The sequence below is a fragment of the Vitis riparia genome, chromosome 14, assembly GCF_004353265.1.
Source record: "Vitis riparia cultivar Riparia Gloire de Montpellier isolate 1030 chromosome 14, EGFV_Vit.rip_1.0, whole genome shotgun sequence".
In the NCBI taxonomy this organism is placed as follows: Eukaryota; Viridiplantae; Streptophyta; class Magnoliopsida; order Vitales; family Vitaceae; genus Vitis; species Vitis riparia.
In genome coordinates, this window is record NC_048444.1 from 16,479,561 (window position 1) to 16,503,115 (window position 23,555).

The 23,555-nt window shown below is 29.6% G+C and overlaps 1 protein-coding gene across 6 annotated transcripts; it reads right to left on the bottom strand.

Annotated features, from left to right (window-relative positions):
* Positions 1-2,680: 2,680 nt before the first annotated feature.
* LOC117930120 lies at positions 2,681-23,555 on the bottom strand. 6 transcript variants are annotated; one of them, XR_004653844.1, is made up of 10 exons: positions 22,301-22,354; positions 20,811-22,223; positions 19,014-19,490; positions 15,913-16,341; positions 14,669-14,917; positions 10,243-12,669; positions 9,161-9,603; positions 3,569-3,628; positions 3,399-3,480; positions 2,681-3,260 (listed from the first exon to the last, which is right to left on the bottom strand). XR_004653844.1 is itself a non-coding variant. In XM_034850592.1 (7 exons), exons 1-6 carry the CDS (start codon positions 23,514-23,516, stop codon positions 9,187-9,189), a joined length of 6,705 nt encoding a protein of 2,234 aa, XP_034706483.1. In that variant the 5' UTR covers positions 23,517-23,555; the 3' UTR covers positions 8,258-8,328; positions 9,161-9,186. The 6 variants fall into 6 exon arrangements, 1 of the variants encoding a protein (XP_034706483.1); XR_004653843.1 differs by having other exon boundaries at positions 20,811-23,555; XM_034850592.1 differs by lacking the exons at positions 2,681-3,260; positions 3,399-3,480; positions 3,569-3,628 and adding an exon at positions 8,258-8,328 and having other exon boundaries at positions 20,811-23,555.

Genomic DNA, 23,555 nt, shown 5'->3' on the forward strand with positions numbered 1-23,555 from the left:
AATTCTTGATTTCTTTTGTTTTTTGTTTTTGTTTTTTTTTCTTTTTCAATTCATTTCACTTTCTTTTCTTAATTCATTTTTCATTTCACTTCATTTTCATTCATTTTTTTTAACAACACACAAAATAAATTAACAAACATCATCCCAAAAAATTTTAATTTTCTCAAATTTATTATTAAGCAAATTAATTTAATTTTTACTTAATTAGTTCTAGTTAATTTTAATTGAATTAATTTGCTTAATAATAAATTTGAAAAAATTAAAATTTTTTAGGATAGTGTTTGTTAATTTATTTTGTGTGTTGTTAGAAAAAAAATGAATGAAAATGAAGTGAAATGAAAAATGAATTAAGAAAAGAAAGGGAAATGAATTGAAAAAGAAAAAAAAAATACAAAACAAGAAATCAATAATTCAAAGGCTTTGAATGGTGTTGGGTCGTGGGTCATTTAGTGGCTGAAAGGCTTAAAGGCAAAATGAATAAGAAATGAAAAAGGGGAAGGAGAAAAGGAAAAGAGAAGTGGCAGAAAGGCAGGGGTCTTGGTGGCAATAGGTAGAGTCATAGTGCCGCTGCCTTTAGCCGACCGTTTGGACAGTTAAACGAGGTTTGTTTCACATGGAATTTTGAGGGAGAGTTCTACTCAATGCGAGGAACGTTTCTATGGTGACTGATTTTGTTTTCAACAGTCCAATTGGTAGAACTGTGGTAAGGAAACTTAACCCTAAAACTTTAATTAAATGTTTTTTTCTTGAAAAAAATTATAAATTTTATTGTTAGGAGTTAAATAGGTAATATTTGTGATATAGGAAATTTGATTAGATGATTTGGGAATATTTTTGAAAATTTGGTGATGACGAATTTTTTTTTTTTTTTTGTCGATAAATGATTGCATTTGGGTTGTTAAAATTAATGAATTGTTGAGAATAAATGAAATTGTCGTATAAATTATAATTTATTAATATGTGGATTTTTTGCTAATTTATTGAAATATTTTTGACAATTTTATTGTGGAAAATAATTATATTTGATTATTGGAGTAATTGGAGTTGTTGGAAAATTATGGAATTTTGCTATAAATTATGTTTAATTGAGATTTGAATTGTTGGAAATTTATTTTATTGTTTTTGATAATTTTATTATGGAGAAAATAATTATATTTGATTATTGAATTATTGGGATTGTTGGAAAATTATGAAATTGTGGTATGATTGTAATCTCAATGATATTTAGACTAGTTGAAAATTTTTATTTGATATTGTGATATTTGCGAATAAGATAATTGACCTCATTGCATTTCATTTGCATCATGGTTGTGTGAAGGAAAAAATAAAAATTGAGAAAAGTGCATGAAATGAAAAAAGAAGAAAAATGAAATACTAATGAACAGTAAAGGCTCATGTGAGACAAATTAAGAAGATAGAAAGATCCCTAGGGTGAAAGACCCAAAAATAAGACTTCGAATGGGGAGTGTATTTGGGTATGAACGTGTATCCTTCGATGAAAGCCCGAGAACGACAATACATTGTATGAGTGTGTATGTCACATATTTATATGCATTTTATTTAATTGTTGAAAATCGTGGAATTGTTATAATTATAGAAATTAAAATATGTGGGTTGACCAATGCTGGTAGAATGTTTCTTTTGTATTCACTTGGAACTTAGTATTCCAATTAACCCCTTAGGTGTAAGGCACTCTACTGAGCAATGTGGAATGCTCACCCCTTTCTTTTTACATCTTTTTAGATGCAGATGTAACTTCTGAGGATCCATAGGTGAGGCAAGGAAGACTTTAAGATGCCCTAGGAGATCTTGGAGCAGTCTATCGGATTGTAGTGTATTTGTTATGTTGGCTATTTTGGGACTTGTATTAGCAAACTTTGAAACTATATTTTTGTAATGAGACTTTATTTTGATTAATTTGCTCAATTGTGAACTCTTATTTCTAGATTTTAATGATCATTATTATATCTAATTGCTCTTGAGTAGTAGTTAGTATGTTGATAAATTGAATTGTTAATTGGAGGGAGCTTTAGTGTGATTATGCGTAGAAAAATAAAAATAATTTCAGAGCGTTTTGGTTGACTGCCAATGTGTATTAGGAGGAACCCTTAGGGTCAAACCTTTGACCTGGGGTCATAGGCCAAATTTTGGGTTGCCCGGAATTTGGGGTGTGACATGAAGTCTCCCACAAAATCACTTGATACCACATCATCATTAGTGTAACCAAGGATTCCCTTCAAATTTCCCTCATATTCTGCCTGAAAGAGAATCAAATGGTTAAATTAATAAGAATATCTTTAGCTTTTCATTTTCATCCTCTTTTCTTGCAAATCAAAAGGTGCAACCAACCAAGAAAAAGAAATAAATAAATCCAAATCATAATCCAATAGAAATTCAAAAAAAAAATTACTTCTAGAATAACTTCATAAGATTCCATTTGTATATATGAAAAAACTCTCACAAACACATAAATATATTAGTCATACTACTGTGGAACTGACAATAAGTAATGCTAGTAAACACTGAAGAGTAGTTATGGAGCACCAAAATTCACTCTAGCTGCAACTTTTAAGAAGAAACTATCCTCAAAATCAGTGGCATACAGTGAAAGGTTGAGAGGCCTCAACTCAAGAGTAGATATGAGTGGGGAGAGATTTGGATGAACTACAACAATAGAATGGAAAACATAAGAACAAGATGTAAGTTTGAATTCAAGAATGGTCTAAAAGTTGCCTCAGGTTATGATTTATAGAAACTTATAGTACACTGTCCAAGAATAATTCTTGAAACATTGCTTAGTTTAAGTTGTTTCTCTTCTTTGCCAGAGTACCATATCAATATAGATTCATCCTGAAACATGAACCGAGAACACAAATATATGGGAACAGAGAATGAAAGAATCAAGAGGAAACATGCCTATAACTTGCTCTTGTAAGAGCAAATTGCAACTGATAGATGCGGTTTCTTCAAGATAAACAGCACACAATAAATATCCAGAAGCACATCTTCTCAAAAACGAAAAATTTCAACACCCAGAAATGAATGGAGTCAAATTAGACCTAAAAGGGAAATAAATCCTTTGGTTCCAAAATAGGAGCCATACGATAGAACATAATTCCAACAAAATTGGGGCAAAAAGTTGGGCAACAAATAGAAAAACCATATAAACCCGCCAGTGTCACCAGATCCCAATGGTTTTACCGGCCTAAAATGCTTCAGGCCTATCTATTCTTCAGCATCTAGAATCTGCAAATGAGTACCTAAGTAAAGGAATGAGATAAAGAAAGCATAGTGTTAAATTAGAGTATAATAATAAAATAAAAAAAATCCAGGAACATAACATGGAATGCAGAAAAATGTGTTATAAGTACCATGTTATATTTATCTAGCCAATGTACCTTCTATATAGCTCTCCATGCGGAGTTTCCTTCCTATGAGGCTTGGGGAGAACAACCTTTGAATGATAAATCCACAAATCCTCTGGTTCGTGAAAAAAGCAAAAAATGCTGTTACTATTCAAGATATACTTCTTTTATAAAGATATGGTTTAAACAATCTGGGACCTTACCAAATTAGCATTTGGAAGTTATCTCATAGCTTCATCAGCATTTTCTGCAGTTTCTTTCACCTAGAGTGGGCATCAACAAATAGAGAGAGATTCAAACCATACCGCATCACAGACGTAACAAGGAGAACTGTACTTTCCATGGGAAATTAATGGGAACAGTTCAATGGAAGAGACAAGCAATTAAGAAAAGAGAATGGACTTTGAAGTTCTAGAATGTTTAGGTTTCTCTAAGCAACAGCAGAAAGACCCTAGCAAAATTATGGTTTAAACCCAATGGCATAGGGCATTTTAACAAAAAGAAATTCAGCTACACACAGGTGACCATCAATTTAGAAACTTGGCAAATATGAGGGCAATCTCAGATGCCTATATTAATAATGACTAGCCATGAATATTTTGGTCCAAACTAATTTCCAATATCATAATTTAAACATCTTCAAAAAGTTTATTGTTATGCTTATATCAATTGTATGCCTTGCCTTCCAGGCTTCCCGCCTCAAAGATACATCCTTTTAATTCATCTTAAGGGAGCAGGTAGCAGATTCCTGAGCAAATGAATCCTACCTTCAATGTTTAGACAGTAGGCCAGGAAACTAATTCTTCTCCAATGCTCACTCCAAAAATACCAGGGGCATGGATCCTAGACACTCCACTATGCTCCCATCTTTCTATTCAGCTTGATATTATCTTAAGATATTCTAAACAATGGAGGATAGGAGTTCACATCAGGTAAAGACAAGGCTACAATTCATCAATATCAAAACAAAATCATTTACCCATAAAGATTATTAGTTTGTTTCATGCTGAATGCCTTAACAGTACCAAACAGAGGCCATTCTTCCTCAACTATTGATGCTCCATCATATTGTTTGCAGGCCATTCTTCCTCAGGGTCTATTACCGACTAAACTTGACTGGAGTAAGCATACCAAAATCCAAAGTACTAGATGCCTTTTCAGGTGAGGAGTCTTCTTTGGTGGCCCATTAGAAACCTCAGAACTGAACCAGGATCATCTAGTGAACAAGTCAATCTAGTCTAATGAAGTTTTAGCAATGGCATACCATGTTGCATGCTGCAATTTTGAGAACCAGACTAAATGGAGACTAAAGTATGCTTGTTGGTTACTTTAATACTAGATGATATTAAAAATGGAAGAGTTCTGCTAGATTATTTCCTGCGGATTAGTAGAATTCATTTTTCCAGAAAATATAAATTGTCAGTGCTCCTGATCTAGTACCGTCTGATATGTGCTTTTGAAACCATGCAAATGGGCTTACGGTATGGATCATTGGTGACTTCTACACCTGCTATCTACTACAGCGGTTGCAACACTAGCAGAGTATACCCTTGACAAACCAGTAGATTTCTATGGTGTTAGCCTAGTTGATGGCTACAACATGCCAATTTCCATACTCCTAAAACCTGCAAGCCAACAGACTATTCTAAAGGGTTCAAGGCTTCTTGTCCTACATGTTATAGCCATGCATATGACTACACGACCAACACTTTCACATGCAAAAGAGCTAACTACTTGATTAGATTTTCTCATTTACCTTGGTAAGACATACCTAAGAAGCAATAAGATTTTTCCTGTCCAGCAATAATATTCAAAAATATAATTTGAAAGTAATAATTTATTGTCTAGTATTTGCTTATATTTTACCAACCACTTCAGTTGCTACTATTTTCTTTTTCAATCACACCTCTATTAAAATTTAAGAATCAATTAATATAATATAAATTAGAAAAAGTACTTTGTAAATTTGTAATAGTATTTTTAGTGACATATTCTAAAATTAATAAAGTGATTTTTAAAATAATTAATTATCAAGCATCATACATAATTTTTATCCTTCCAAATATAAGGGAGCTTGATGAAGGCAAATTAAGTTCCCTGCTTGTATTCCTAGAATTTGTCTCTTTGAAATTTGGCTTGGATAGTAGTGTAGGCAAACGGTTTCCTGTTAAAGCTACATACATAAATACAGATTTTTCACGTCACAAGTGAGAAATGATGGGCAGATTTGAGTGGCATGATGAATTAACAGCTCACATGTGATTTTGAACGCCTTTTTTGGCTCATCTTATATGGTAATGGCTAGGCTGGTGTCACAATTAAATTTGGGGTTCTTCCTCCCTACCCTATCTTCTTTTAATGTGAGCTGGCATAAGCATATATTTGAAACGATATACTTCAATAGTAGTGTCTGAGTTATTCGATGAACTTTTGGGATTAAGACACCAATCAAACTTTACATATGGAAGAGGTCAATTTCAGCATTAGAAATCCATATGGAAAAGGGTCACCAGTAAATTGATACTTGTCTCAATTGAGAAGGGATAAGAAATAGGGGTTTGATACCCGTTCTTGATACTTGTCTTAGTTTCCAAACTAGAGAACATTAGGAGAATCCAACAAACTTGGTAACCCGCTAAAACCATATGCCCAAAGTAGCATCTAGTAACAGCAATGTCAACAAATTCTAGTAGCCATAAAACCAACAACAAAAGGATAAAAGAAACAAAGCAAAGGGCATCAACATCCATAGGTGAGAAGCCAGTGCCTTAAACAATTTGTAAAAATGAGCTACAAACTTGAGGTCCTTTTTTCTCACCTTATTTGGCAAAGAAATAAAAAAAATTTAAAAAGGGGTAAACAACATAACACAAGAAACAAGCACAACAGAATGGGATTCAGAAGGTTTCCATCAAATTGTTTTCATGTCTCATACTTTATCCAAATTAGAAAATATTGGAGAATAACTCTTATCATATATGTTACATCCAGCAATAATACTACCTAATAGATTTAGGATTTTTATTAAATTAGGTCAGAGCAAGGTTTACTGAATCAATCAACCAAATATGTTGAATTAATTCATCAAATACACACATCATGGCCTAGTTTTTTCCAGAGAAAAAAAAACGGAACATCAAACATCCGTAGACCAAGTCAACACAGTCCATTCACAAAATCAATAATTTTCCTAGAAGCATAGGTGCAAGGTTGAATCAAGTTCAAGTTAGGCTTGATTTCCCCAAAAGTTATGTTTCAATGATATCCAAGTAGGTGGATGATCTTCATACTTTTCCTGTCTAAACCAGTAAAGCCCTTTAGGGCACTCTCAGGTGGAATTTTCATACCTACATTTAGGGCTTCAAATTACACCAACAGCATCTTTGAGAAATCATCAAACTTAAGAGCTTATCTCAATCCACGAGAAGGGAACGAAAATCAGCTAGAAAACGTCTAAATCGAAATTTCTACAGTACTCAGTGGACAAAAAAATGGATAAGTCATACTTGAAAAGCGTCCAAATCCTCTGGTAAATTGAAACCCTAGCAATTCGAAACCCTACAGAAAACCCTATGGTAGAAAATAAGAGTCAAATCGAAAAAATAAAAAATAAAATAAAATGACAATGTTGAAAGAAAAAAATACCAGCCGCGTCGCAATGCTTGAAGAATCAGCCAACAATTGCAAGAGAGATAGAAAAAGAACGAGTTTGGTACCGACAATGATGAAAGAAGAAATGGCTTTGGCAATCAATGGTAGGCGGGAGAGAAGTGGGTTTGGCAATGAGGGTGAGCAGGGGAGAAATGTTGCAGTTTGTTATGTGTTCTTCTGTTATTCTTGGATCAGGGATATCAAGTTTTCTTTCTTTTTGGTGAAATGGCTTAAGTTTCATAATAATGTTGTTTAGAACATGAAGTTTAGAATAATAAACGCGAAAGAAGACTCATGAATTTTTCACTTAATGCATGCAAATTCTGAATTACACTTAGGACAACATATGGTGTCCCTCTAACATAATGTTAGTACCAAATCATTCCTAAATTCGATGTGGTGTCATCTAAAGCCTAAATCACTAGACGATCAAATTGATAGGTTTCTAGTCCTATTTATTTATTTATTTTTCAAGTAGACTTTTCATAACCCTTGAAAGACTCGGAGGTTGCTTTAAAATATTGTTACTTTGGTTACATAATTAGATATCATAATTAAGCAATTTGCAAGTGAATTTGATTTTCCTAGCAATCAATAACCATCCTAACATAAATGGATGGATTCTTAACATGAGCATACAAGTGAAAAAGTCATTTGGATCATGTTATTTGAGGTTGATCATCCAAGAAAAATATTCTAGTCAATTAGACTCATCGAATAAATAAAGAGGTTTTTACTCTAACAAATGTCTTCACAAGGTATTCTTGAATATATTTGACTAAAATCATATGTCAAGCTAAACTCTAAACACCCTATCAAATGATGTTATGAATCCTTTATCTATTATTAGATCATATTTAATGAATTTTCACAATTTCGTATTTCACCTTTGAAAGCAATATTTCATAATTTAAGACATGATTAAAAATTTACTCAAACAACATACATAAATTTAGCAAATAAAAAGGATTCTTTTATCATATTTATTTCATAATTTATGAAATGTTAACATGCACAATACAAGAAGTTGAAAACTGATAAATTAAAACTTTCATCATTATGCAAGACCACACACTTAGCAAACACATTTTATTAAGAATATAACAATGACCAGAACAAAATGCATATGAAAATCTAGCATGTATTTAAGGAAATAAACTCTTTCAAATGAAGGAAACGATTGAAGGAAACATCATTGATAATTTCTCAAACATCATTGATAATTTCTCAAACATCATTAACAATTTCTCTTACAAAGGCTCATCTACACTTCATCTCAAATAGAGCAAAACATAAATTAAATCCAATGTACCTAAAAAAAATGAAAATAATAAGAACAAATAGGAATGATATCATTTCAATATAAATAAAGGAAAATATAGAGCAAAACTAGTAAACCTAAAAAAAAGAAAATGATACCATTTCAATATAAATAAGGTAAAACTTAGCAATAGTGTTTGTAGAATATATTAAAAAGAAAAAAGAAAAAAAAAACACATTCTTGCTTCTAGATAAAAAGATGGATTTTACTTTCATCCTATTAATATTTAATGTTTTTTAAAATTAAAATTTCTTTAATCTTGTTTTTCAATTCCTTTATATTTTATTTATTATCCATTTTTTATATTATTTAAAAATAAATTTTTAATTAATGAAATTTATTATTACATGTTAATAGTAAACATTCAAAATATTATTCTTTTTTTAGTATTCATATTGAAAGTTATACTTATCATAAACTTATATGATATCATTCGCATATTATACTAATTTAAATTACCAAGGTTTTTTCATTGTAAAAAAGGTGTATTATTTAGTTAAATTAGATGAAAATAAAGGGAGTTAATTATTATGAATGCAAAGAGCTAGAATATTTACAATTTTTTTAATCTATGAAAAATAAATTCTATAATTTTTTTCAAATAAGGGTGATTTGATTGTATTTTGGAAGAATGATAATTAATCTCTTATATGAAATATATTTAAAATTAAATTAATTTTTAATTTAGTAATTTATTATTAAACATTAATATAATCTTCATACTTTTTTTTTTTATGGAATATGTTTTTTCAATAATTCCAAAAAATAGTATAAGGAGAAATAAAAAGTATGAGAGAGAAAAATAAAAAGTATGAGAACTAACCTTTTCACAAAAGAGTATTACATCTTCTATAGGTCTTCCATCCAACAATTAGTGATATGTACTTCTTTGAGGTTTTGAATATTCATGAGTGTCAGAGGAGAGGAAACATATTTCATGCTATCATTCCTGTCTTCGATCCATCTCAGCCTAGGCAGGTACTTCAACTTCAAGATTTCTAACTTTAAGAGGATCTCAAAATTTTCGTCAATTCCTTGAGGAACAATCACATGTTCTAAGAGTTTACAATCTTGCACATCCGTCTCTTTTAAATTTTGGAAGTTGTGTATCAAATGAGATGGGATAAGATTAAGTAGACATGGACATCTATACACCATTAAGATCTGTAGATTGTAAAAGGATCCAAATAGAAGTTGATGATGCCATATATCCTTCAATTTGGATAGATCATAGAGTATCAACTTCTCTAAGTTAGGGAATGAAACCTGTAATATAATATGACATCATCAATTGGAAAATTGTGATAAATATAAACATGCATATTCCTTAAATATAATTCATCAACTTACAATTATTCACAAGTTTACTTTAATTATATTTAAAAAAAAAAAAAGGAATCGATAAGGGATATTTCTCATGCCACAAATTAATTTTATTCATATAAATTAATTTATTATTTTAAATCATATGCACTCTTTTATTTTCTCCCATTAATAAATTCTTGTGAATGCCTTTTTTAAATTTCCTTTTTCTTTTAAAATATTACAATGATTTCACTCCTAAATTTATTTTGTATTTATTCCTATTAACTTGAATTTTTTTCTTATTTAAAGTAAAATAATACTTATAGTTTTTCCTTATTTTTATACTCATTTCTATTAATATTTAATGTGTTTAAAATTAAAATTTCTTTTAACCTTATTAGTTTTTCAACTTCTTCATATTTTATATATTATTCATTATTTTTATATTATTTAAAATTAAATGCTCAAATAAGTTTAATATTGTGGAGTTTGGAAAGTGCATGTGGGACCACCTTAGTTTTTGCTTTTACTTATATTGATATAAAGTGGTGTAAAAAAATAAATAAAACCAACGAAATTGGCTAATAAGTTTTAACATACCTTATGACTGAAAAATGAGTTTTCCAACCTTGCATTTGTCCTCATAGATGTGGAAGATGTTGTTTCTAACTCGGAGCTGAAGTTGATGAGTTGTGGTAGACTCTTGAGTTCCAAGGATCGCAATTTTGGGAATAATTGCAAGTTGGTCCCAGCATGTCCATCTTCTTTTATTTCTGACTCCGTTTCATATACGATTATTTGTTGCATGTGAGAGCATTGTGCTATTGTCATTTCTTCAAGGTGGGAAAGGCCTCTAGCCGTGGAAAGAAAAAAGAGAAATTTCATTTCACGACAAGAAGTCACATGCAGAGTCTTTAAATTACCAAAAGACCCTATTGGAATTGGGCCACACCATATTTCTTCCAAGTTACGCAGATTCCGAAGAACCAATGACTCCAATGAAGGAAAGGCACCATGTTGTAGAAACTGTTGATCCTTTGAATCAGTGATATATTGAATCTCAGGACTATCACTAACCTCAAAATGCTTCAGTTCAAGAAAACTTTCCCTATCAGATGAGTGAAGAACATATTTAGTACCACTTAATTCCATGAACTCTAGTTCTTCACTTCTCTCCATCAACTTGCTAATTCCATCCCCCAAATGTAAGCTTCTATTGACTTTCCTAAGCTTCAACACTCTTATGGTTCTACAATCGTACCTCCTGAAATTGCCTACAAATATTGCATATCTTGTCAAGTTCTCAAATAAAATGCCTTTTGGTAGCAAGTTGGCATTTGGTATAGATATATCTAAAGCTGTCAAATAAGACAAATGATTTAGCTCGGATAAACAAGCATTGCTTTCACCTTCAACCGCCCATTGAGTAAAACTAGAAGTCATGTACAAACATTCTAATCGAGACAGGTTTGATAAGATATTTTGTGGAATTACTTCAAGCTCCTCGCAATCATTCAAATTCAACAGCCTTAGATTGGTCAATTGCACCATTTCATTAGGCAATTGTTGGATTGTAGAACCCACCAAGCTAAGAACTTGTAGTTTCGTTAGCTTTCCAATTACAGCAATGTCTACCAACTTGCACCCATTTAGACCCAATGTTTGGAGATTTGCAAGGGAATCAAAGGATGAAGGTAGTGTTGTAAAACACATTTTGGGCAAATCTAGAACTTTGAGTTTTTTCATTGCTTCAAAAAATGAGTTTGGGATATTCAAGGAAGGATTCTTGTTATGCAATAGAAAAAATTGAAGTTCTGGACATACCAACCCTTGAGGAAGCTCATGCACAGCTCTGCAATTCAAAGAGATGAAAGTGCACCTTTTGGATTCGTCAGTCTCTGACCATTCTCCCAATCCAACATCTTCTCTAACTACAAATGGATGAGGATCCTTGGATGCAATTGCTCTGGCAACTTCACGAACAACACCGTGCATCCTCACAAACTTGTTATCAGCATCCATGAAAAGCAAACTTGAAGCTCTTTCTTCATCAAAATTGTGTCTATCTTTATGACTATCAAGTAACAAGCCTGAGGCTTTGAGGATTTCCACCATTGTAACTAGTTTATTTGTTGCTTGCTCCAATGGCTCCATGTGGTCAAACAAATCCAAACCCATACAATATTGAAACAAGAGATCCAATGAAATATCACCATAGCCCAGCATACCACAAAGTAAGAACAACGACTTAACGTCATCACCCTTCAAATGGGTGTAGCTCCACTCCAGACATGAGTAAACCTTCTTATCCACTGCTCTAATGTTTGTTGGTGAACAACTCCTGAGTTGTTCCAAGGCATTCTTCCATACAGCCACGGTCTCATCTTTTAATGCCTTCGCAATTGTTACAATTGCAATTGGTAGACCCTCACACTCTTCAACCACTTGAATGGCTATGGGTCGCAGTTCAAGATCCTCTTCCACGGAATCACCTGATGTCTTCTTAAAAAAACTCCAAGCTTCTTCTGGTGGCAAAGGTTCCACCTGAAAACATATTTGTGCGCCCATGTCTTTGCATAATACGTCTCCATCTCTCGAAGCCAACACTATTTTGCATTGTGTCTCATCACCTTTACAAGGAATTCCTACTTTCTCCAAGTCAATTTCCGTCCAAATATCATCTAAGATAATAAGGATCTTCCCTTGCATCATCAGTCTCCGCTTCAGTTCATCCGCTATTCCGGATTCATCCTGCAACCAAAGTGAGAAGCCCAACACCTTTTTTGCAATTTTTTGTTGAAGTTCAGCAACTCCTTGAAGTTTATCCGAGTCTCGAGTCCAGGATACATCCATATAAACTTGTTCGGTGAACAACTGCTCTTGCTTAGCTTGTTGAGCCACTTGTTTCAGCAGTGTTGTTTTGCCCACACCGGCCGTGCCCCATACTCTTATCAAGTTGATATTGTCATCTCTTAAGGCATCCATAATTTTGTTCACAGTGGAGGCTCTTGATTCAAGGAATGAAGCCTGTAGCAAAAACACAATATAAGGCATCAATTGGAAAGTTGTGATGATAGGCATAAACAAATTCCTTAAATATAATTCAATTCAACCCTGAAATAATTGCATATTCACTTCTGTTACATTATCAAATTTTCATTAGTGAAAGAAAAAGTTATTTTCGTTCTAAACAATTTCCAAAACAAATCAAACAACTCTTATAAAATTAATATCTCTCAAGAAATACAATTCAAATGGGCTTCTGACCAACAGTAAATAAAGTATGACTAATTAAAAAAATACAAAATTACAAAACTTACTTCATCATACAAAGAAAAAGCTTTTAACTTTTGTTTTTGAAAAATATTATGTTTATTTTGATATTAACAACAAAATAATACAATTTTTAAAAAAAATAAAAGAAAAGAAAAAGAGAAAGAGAAAAACTATTTAAATTAAAAAGGATGTATATGTATATGCACAATTTTCATATAAAAAATAATATTCAGGATTGTATTTTTATTATTTTAAAAGAATAGTAATTAGTCTCCTTATAAGAGATAAAGTATGTCTTACTCTTTTTATTTTTAAAAAGAAAAAACTACAAAAATTTTCTTTTTGAAAGTTTAGTAAAATGGATGTCAATAACAAAATGACACATAATTTTTTTTTTCAAAGAAAAATAGTAAAAGAGAAAAAAAAAACATCCAAATTAAAAAAAAAGATGTACATGTATTATTTCCACATACTATATATATTGTCATTTATTAATTTTTAATATATTGTCCACATTTACATGCTCTCCACTACTATACTTTATATATACTTTGCTATTTATTAATTTTTATAAATACATCCAAAATATCTCAACAAGCTTTTGGTGATTTCTTCTTGATTCTTTTTATAATATAATGGAGCAATTGCATTGAATTTTTAATTTTTTTAAGAGGAAAAATACATTTTGTTACCTGATTTTAAAGAATTGTTTTATCTTTTATGGATTATATCCATGAATTGGAAAATTGTGATAGAATATTTTGGGAAACTTTGGTAAATCAAGGATTAAATATCACCTAAACATCTAGAATTTATTGGGACCCACATAATACCCTTTTATATATATATATATATATATAATTGAAATTTTTTTATTATTTTCTTTTATTTTTCAACATAAAAGGATTAAAATTTATTTTATTTAACCTAAAAAAACTCTTAATCAAAACTAATATTTATGATATCTTATTTGATGACAATTTTTTTTTGTTTTATAAAAATTAAAATACCATTTAAGAAAAAAAATTATTTTGTAAAATTAAAATACCATATAAATAACAAATGCATATAAGAAGATTGAATTAAACATAGTAGAGCATGATAAATTTAAATAAAAAAATATCAAATCTTTTTATTCTGAAAAATTCTTATTAACGTGAGAATGTAGGAGATGTACTTAAAATAAAACAAATTTTAAATTTTAGAGCACAATAAAAAAAATATAACGTATATATTTTTTTAGTTTTTCCATTTTTTAAATAAAAAGTAATTTTCATTTTAAATAATGTCCCCAAAAATCAAACAACTATTATAAAATTAATATTTTTCAAGAAATATATTTAAATGGGGTCTCAAACAAAATATTAAATAAATAGAGTATGAAAAATTAAAAAATTAATCAAAACATACCAAATAAAGTATAAAATTGCCAAACTTACATAATTGATATAAAGAAAAAGTTCATAACTTTGTTTTTTGAAAAATATTATGTTTCTTTTAATGTTAACAATAAAATAATACATAATTTTTTTTGAAAAAACAAGTGTGAAGGAGAAAGGATGTCCAAACTAAAAATGATGTGTATATATAATTTCTATGTAATAAACAATATGTAGGATTGTATTTTAATTTTTTTTAAATGTTAAAAAAAGGATAATAAAGTAATTTGATTGTTATTTTAAAGGATTGGTAGTTTAATATTTCAAGAGAGTAGTATAAGGAAAAATAAAAAATACGGGAGAAAACTAACCTTCTCATTGAAGAAAACTACATCATTACTAGGAGTACTGACATCTCTCCCGTCTTCCATCCCACAATCAATGATGTGTAGCTCTTTGAGATTGTGAAAATTCTTGAACTGGGAAGCAAATGTATATCTTAGCCTAGGTAGTTTCTCTAATCTTAGGATTTTTAACTTTGCGAAGATCCCAACATCTATCTCCTTCAAATTGGGAAGACTTTTTAGAACCAACACTTCCAAATTAGGAGGACATGAAACCTACATTAGAAACCCAATATATAATACATGACATCATCAATTATAAAAGTGTGATAACCATAAAAATATGTTGTTAATATAATTCTTTAACTCTCAAATCATATACAAACTTTAATCATTTCTTTTTTAAATTTATTTTTCTTATTAAAATTTTCAATAATTTTACTTTTAAATTCATTACTATATTTATTTCTATTAACACTAAACCTTTTTATTTAAATTAAAATAAAATTTACAATATTTCCTTATTTTTTTAATGTTTTTATATTAATATTTAATATTTTTAAAATAAAAAAAAATTGATTTTAACTTTATTCTTAATTTCGACCCCTTTATATTTTATTTATGAACTACCGGTTCTTTTTATAGTTTTCCAAACTAAATAATAAAATTATAACTTTGAAGGTTCTTTTAAAATCAAGATTAATTAGTCTCATTATATGAAATCAAATATGTTTTAATTACCTTGTATAAAATAAAATGTGTTTTACTCTTTTTTATTTTCAAAAGTAAGAAATTAGTTATAAATTTTAAAATATTTTAATCATCTAACATCTTACCCCAAATTTTCCAAATGTTATTGATCTTAAATATTATAAAATTTAAATAAAATATTATTATTTGAATTTAATTTTCACTAATTCTCCTTTCCAATTCATTGTAATATTTCTTTCAATTAGCACCTAATTTTTTTTCTTTCTAAATTAAAATAATAAATACCATTTTTTCCTTATTTGTATATTATTTCTATTAACATTTATCCTTTTTAAAATTATTTTTTCACTTTAAATTTTTCTTTTTTCAACTCATTTGTAATTTACTTATTATTCACAATTTTTATTATTTAAATTTAAATTTTAACTTAATTTAATAAAATTATTATTAAAGATTAATGTACTCTTTTCATACTTTTTTTCAAAATTATTTTTATAGTATATCTCCCTAAATATTTCAAGTAGCATAAGGAAAAAGAAAAAATATAGGAGAAAACTAACCTCTTCATCCAAAAGCATCCCACAATCAATGATATATAGCTCTTTGAGTTGGTAAAAATCCTTGAACTTGGAAGGTGATAAAAGATAGCTCATGTTGTCATTCTTGTCTTCATTGCATATAATGAGCCTTAGTCTAGGTAGTTTCTTCAACGTCAATATTTCTATTTTTGAGAGGATTCCACCATCTCCATTAAATCCTCGATAATCAAACACAGATTCTAGGGCTTCACAATCATACACATTTACCTCTTTCAAATTTTGGAAGCTCTGTATCAAATGAGATGGAACAAGATTGACTAGACATGGACAATTATGCACACTTAATATTCGTAACTTGCAGAAGAATTCAAGTGAAAGTTGGTGATGCCATATCATCTTCAACTTGGGAAGATCAACAAGTTTTAACTCCTCTAAGTTAGGGAATGAAACCTACAACAGAGATACAATGCAATATGTAACATCAACAATTATAAAGTTATGATAAATATAAAAATATTCCTTAAACAAAATTCATAACTCTCAAATATTCACTTCTATTATATTTAAAAAAATAATAATGTTACAAAAAAATTCGATAAATCAAATTAAAACAAATAATGTTTCATGAATGGTGATCAAAAGCTTTGCTTGGCAAACAATCATTCATTTTGATATGTTCCATATGCAACCACTTATGACTTCATTTTAAATCATATACACATTTGAACAATTTTATTTTTAAAATTATTTTTTCTATTAAAAATTTCAATAATTTGGCTTTTAAAATCATTGCTATATTTATTCCTATTAAAGATTAACCCTTTTTTTATAATGTTTTTCTTATTAATATTTAATGTTTTTAAATTAAAATTTTACTTTTAACTTTATTATTTTTCTCTACTTCTTCATATTTTATCTACGATCCACTAGCCTTTTTTTTTCAAAAAAAAAACTAAATAATAAAATTATTATTAATGATTAATGTAAATATAAAGTCAATAAAATTATTAACTCTCACCGTTATTTTAAAATGAAAATTAATTAGTCTTCTTATATAAAATAAAATATATTATACTCTTTTTTATTTTCAAAAGTAAAAAATTAGTCATAAATTTTAAAATATTTTAATCATCTAACATCTTACCCCAAATTTTCTAAATATAAATCATTTTAAATATTCTAATATTTAAATAAAATGTTATTATTTGAATAAAATTTTCATTAATTCTCCTATCCAATTCATTGCAACATTTATTCCAATTACACCTAAAATTTTCCTTTCTAAATTAAAATAATAACAACCATTATTTTATTATTCTTATATTATTTATATTAACATTTATTGTTAAAATTAAATTTTCACTTTAATTTTTTTCTCCGGCTCCTTTATAATTCACTTTCTATTCACAATTTTTTATTAAAATTAATTTCATGATAGATTAAAATTGATTTAATTTAATTATAATTTTATATTAAAAATATAGAGAATTAGTCGTTGAAGAAACCAGACAAAATAAAGTTCTCCTTTTCTCATTTCATTATAATAAATAATTATAAATAAAAAATATTAAAAAATGAATATCCATTTTTAAATTTTATTTTAATCATTTTCCCTCCAAAATATTATTTTCAATTTCCTTATAAAGCTTTTAAAATATATAACTACCAATTTTTCCTAAAAGCTTAAGCTTAATTTAGGCCCATATGGGGAGAGATACACAAAATTTGGATTTATATCCAACAAACAAATGAGGAAACAAACATGTAAATTGTGGAGAGATGACTCAAACCTATGACCTTCTATCAAAGTAAGTTTTGATACCATGTTGAACAACTAATTAGATGCTTTTTAAATAAATTAAAAAAAAACTTTTTTTAACACACCAAAATTACCCTTAATGAAAATATCTTATGGATAAAATTTAGAATTAAATAAAAAATTTTCAAATTTATGTTTTCAAGAATAAAAAAATAAAAAATCTTGAAATTTGAAAAAAAAAATTGTAAAATTAATAAAAATAGAGAAATTGTCAAAGAACTAAGTAAATTTATCCTTGCACAAGAGAAAAAAATTTATTTAAAAAAACAATTTAAAATATTATAAATTTCTAAACAATAAAAATAAAAAACAAAACAGGTTGGGTAAGAGGGTTGGATAAAGGCCTTTCCCTCACCCTCCTTCTTATCTTGATCTTCAATTATAATATACCTACAAAACCCTTACCCCTTATTTTAAATCCAAAAGAGCTTCAGATTTTCTCAACAAATATATATATATTTTCACTTATAACCTGAGATGAAAGCTGTCTATTTAGCCAAAACAACAAATTAACCTGAAATTAATTTTTATAAAAGTGTTAAATATGAATATTTTAGTTGTTATTTTAAAAGAACGACAATTAGTTTTTATCCTTTATTATTTTTATTTTCAAAAGGAAAATATTAATCATAGTTTTTAGAATATTTTAACCAATCATAATTTTTAAAATATTTTTACCATTTTACACCTTACCCAAATTTTCCTAAATATTATTTATTTTAAATATTCTAATATTCAGAAAAAATGTTATGATTTGAATAGTTTATTTATTTATTTATTAGAAATCTATGTTACATATATTCCCATACTAAATTACTTTTATTTATATCTAATCATTTATTACTCTATATTATATCACACACTCTTTCATTATTTCATATTAATAAATTTCACTAATTCCTTTTTAAAATTTACTTTTTTAATTAAAATATTCCTCTAATTCCGTTTTCAATTCATCATAATATTTATTCCAATTAGCACCTTTTTTTTTTTTACTTTTAAATTAAAATAATACTTATGATTTTTTTATTTTATATTATTTCTATTCATATTTATTATTTTTAAAATTTTAATTTTAATTTTTTCTTTTTTTTTTCAACTCCTATATAATTTAATTATTATTCACCATTTTTATTATCTAAAATTAAATGTCTAAATAATTTAATAAATTTATTATTAAAGATTGATATGATCTTCTCATATTATTATTATTATTATTATTATTTTATGGAATATCTTTGTCAATATTTCCAAAAATAGTATATGGAAAAATAAAAATAAAAAAATATGGGAGAAAACTAACCTTTTCGCCGAAGAGCACTATATCTTCTATAGGAGTATTAACATGTCTCTCTTCATTGTTTTCGTATGCACAATTTTTGATGGATAGACATTTGAGGTTTTGAAAATCCATGAGCATTGGAGAAGAGAAAAGACACCTCATACCATCATTCTTGTCCTCATTGCATATAATATACCTTAGCCTAGGTAGTGTTCGTAACTCCAAGGTTTCTAACTTTGGCAGGATTTCAACATTTTCATCAAGTCCTTGAAGATCAAACGCATATTCTAGGACTTTGCAGCCATAGACGCCTATCTTTTTCAAATTGTTGAACCTTTGTATCAAATAAGATGGGATAAGATTAAGCAAACATGAACAATGGTACACTTCAAGGATCTCCAAATTGTAGAATGACTCAAGTGAAGGTTGGTGATGCCATATCTCCTTCAATTTGGGAAGATGACTGAATTCCAACTTCTTCAAATTAGGGAATGAAACCTGTAATATAATACATGACATCATCAATTGTAAAGTTATGATTAACACAAACATATTACCTTTCTTAAACATTCTTCAACTTCCAAATATTCACATCTTCACTTTGTCATATTTTAAAAATCTAAAACAATCAAGGAGAACTAAAAAGAATCATGTGAAAATTTTCAAAAATTGTCCCAAAAAAATTTGACAAGTTATCAATAGAAAATTTATTGGTTCTAGCAAGTTCTCACATAATATTAGATATTTAATGACGATTTTTTTACTATATTTTTTGTTAAAAGAACATAGAAATGCTACGTTGGTGTGACAAAATAGTGAAAAATAGTGGGGGATGATGAGTGCATTGGTGTTGTGGTTGAAACATTTTTTTAAAGAAGAAGAAGAAGCATTTACAAACTTATCAAAATAAGATGCTCTTTCAATAAATTAAAAAAATAAAAATAAAAATAAAAACAAGAAGAAGAAGAAGAAGTAGAAGTAGCATTTACAAACTTATCAAAATAAGATGCTCTTTCAATAAGTTAAAAAAATAAAAATAAAAATAAAAACAAATAGGAGGGTTGGTCAAAGGCCTAACCTTTCCCACATCTTCCTTCATATCTAATTCTTTAATTTTAGCATTCTTCTTGAAAGTCATACTTATCATTACTGATACAATATCATTTACAAATCATACTAATTTGATCATACATATCTATATTATTGACAAACCACACTAATTTAATCATATCATTAATTCAATCATATGTATCTTTATATATTATTTATCATTTTATTTGTTTTATCTAAATTTTTCTATTTTTGTTTATTTTTACCAATATTTTAATGAAAGAGAATCACTAAAGCTTTTTATCTTTATAAAAAAATGTATTATATAGTCAATTAGATTTTAAAAAATAAAGTTAATTATTAAGAAAAAGGGATAGAATATTTCTTATTATGTTATAATAAATAATTGTAAAAATAAAAATAAATAAATAAACAAAATGAAGATTCATTTTTCTCTTCATTTTCCTATCTTTCCTTATTAATCTTTTTCAATTTATTTATAAAAGTTATAAAACATTACTAATATTTTAAGATTTTTTTATTCAAACTAAACTTTTTCCAAATATTGAGTGTATCTTCAAGTAAAATAATTTACTAAATTCTCTTCTCCTCCTTATGTTATCTCCTTTTAACAAACTTATAAGGTGCAATTAAAAAGTTCATGTGGACCTAACCTAGTTTTTCTTTTGATTTATTTTTTTTTAAAAAAAGTGATATGAAAAAAATAAAAAACTATGGAAATTAGCTATTAATTAAGCTTAAACATACCTGATAACTGAAAAATGGCATGTGGATATCAAGATTGCCTTGGGAACACATTCCTTGTGATGTCGTTTCCAAATCAGAGCTGAAGTAATCGAAGTTCATGAGCTTCGGTAGTCTCTTAAGTTTTAAAAATCGTAATTTAGGGAGCAACTGCAAGTTGGTCCCAACATGATCAACTTCTTTTATTTCGAACTCCCCTTCACATGCGATTATTTGCTGCATGGCATTGCAATCTTCTATTGTCATTTCTTCTAATTGGGAAAGGCCTCTGGTTGTGGAAAGTAAAAAGAGAAATTTCAATCCATGACATTCCTCCACATCTAAAGTTTTAAGGTTATCCAAAGACCTTATGGGAATTGGGCCACGACATACTTTTTCCAATTTACTCAACTTTAGTTCTTCAGTTTTCTTCAACAACTTGTCAATTCCATCCCTTAAAAGTGAGCTTCTATCAACCTGTCTGAGCCTTAATGTTTTTGATGTTTTATAATTTGTTTCCCTCGGATGAAATTTGCCTACAAATATCGCATATCTTGTCAAGTTCTCAAAGAACATGTCTTCTTTTGGTAGCAACTTGACAGCTGGTACTTGTATCTCTATAGTTGTCAAATGACGCAAATTATTCAGCTCCGATAAACAAGCATTGCTTTCTCCATCACTAACTCCTTCAGCTGCCCATTGAGTAAAGCTAGATTTCATGCACAAACATTCTAATCGAGACAGGCTTGATAAGATATTTCGTGGAATTACTTTAAGCTGCTTACAATAATTCAAATCCAACCACCTTAGATTTGTCAACTGTCCCATTTCACTAGGCAATTGTTGAATATCGGAACCCACCATGCTAAGAACTTGTAGTTTCTTTAGCTCTCCAATTAGAGCTATGTCTCCCAACTCGCACCTGTCTAGACGTAATGTTCGAAGATTTGGAAGGGAATGAAGCGTTGGAGGTAGTGTTGTGAAATGCATTTCAGACAAGTCTAAAACTTTGAGTAGGTTCACCCCTTCAAAAAATTTGTGTGGGATTTTCAAGGAAGGACCGTTCTGCAATAGAAAAAATTGAAGTTTCGGACCTACCAACCTGTGAGGAAGCTCATGCACATCTTTGCAATTTAAAGAGATGTATTTGGATCCATCAGTCTCTGACCATTCTTCAACATCTTCTCTGACTACAAATCGATGAGGATCCTTGGATGCAATATTTCTGGCAACATCACGAACAACATCATGCATCCTGACAGACCTGTTATCAGCATCCATGAAAAGCAACCTTGAGGCTCCTCCAAAATCGTCTCTATGACCTTCACCGTCAAGTAACAAGCTTGAGGCCTTGAGGATTCTCACCAATGTAACTAGTTTATTTCTTGCTTGCTCCAATGACTTGAGGTGGTCAAACAAATCCAAACCCATAGCATACTGCAACAATTGATGCATTGAAATATCGCCATAGCTCAACCAACCACAAAGTAAGAACAATGACTTGACTTCATCACCTTTCAAATGGTTGTAGCTCCACTTCAGACATCCGTATACCCTGTCATCCACTCCGCTGATGTTTGTTGGCGCAGCACTCCTCAGTTCGTCCAAAGCATTCTCCCATACAGCCACACTTTCATCTTTTAATGCATTTGCAATTGTTACAATTGCAATTGGTAGACCCTCACATTCGTTAACTACCTCAATTGCTATGGGTCGCAGTTTATCCCCCTCCACAGAATCACCTGCTGTCTTCTTAAATAAATGCCAAGCTTCTTCTTTTGGTAGATGTTGAAGTGGAAAACATACCCTTGCGCCCATGTCTTTGCGTAATAGGTCCTCATTTCTAGAAGCCAACACTATTTTGCATCCTTTCTGGTCATCTTTAGAAGGAATTCCAACTTCCTCCAAACAAACTAACTTCCAAATGTCATCTAAGATGATAAGGATCTTCTCTTTCTGCAGTCTCTGCTTCAGTTCAACTGCTCTTGTGGATTCATCCTTCCCCTTAAATTCCAAGCCCAACATGTCTGCAATTTTTTGTTGAATTTTAGCAATTCCTTCTTGAAGTTTTTCCAAATCTCGAGTCCAGGATACATCTATGTAGACTCCTGCGGTGAACAGCTTCTCATCTTCAGCTAGTTGAGCCACTTGTTTGACCAGCGTGGTTTTGCCCACACCGCCCATGCCCCATACCCCAATCTTGTCGATCTTATCATCTCTTAATGCATCCATAACTTGATTCACAGTCGAGGCTCTTGACTTAAAAGGTTCATAATTTTTAAAGGTTACATTCCGTGGAGGGACACGATATGATACGCCATCTGGGAAATTGCGGTGTTGTTGGATTTCGACAATAACCTGCGCCTTCTTGTCTGCTTCTCTGCCTAGCTGGTAACGTGACTTGAGATTAGGACACCACCCATAGAAACAGCTCTTGGTTCTTTTCTTTTCATCTTCCATGAATGTCTTTGCCTCTCCTGTATTCTCGTCTGCCCGAGTCAACCAGTCTTCAACAATAGGTCTGATTTCATCCCCTCTTCTAATAGCTTCATCAACAGTAATCTGAAGGTCGCCCCTCACAAGCCCCAACTCTTGAACCTTGTTGTTGAGATCATCCATGTGGCTGCGGTAGCAAAACAGATAACTAAGCCGGCGTCCAATTGGAGCAACCAAGTAGCCTGCAATTTTTTCAGCAATGGTAGTAGTGATGGTAATAACGCTCTCTGCCATTTCGTCTCAGTTCGATTTTTTTTTTTTTTTTTTGGTTTT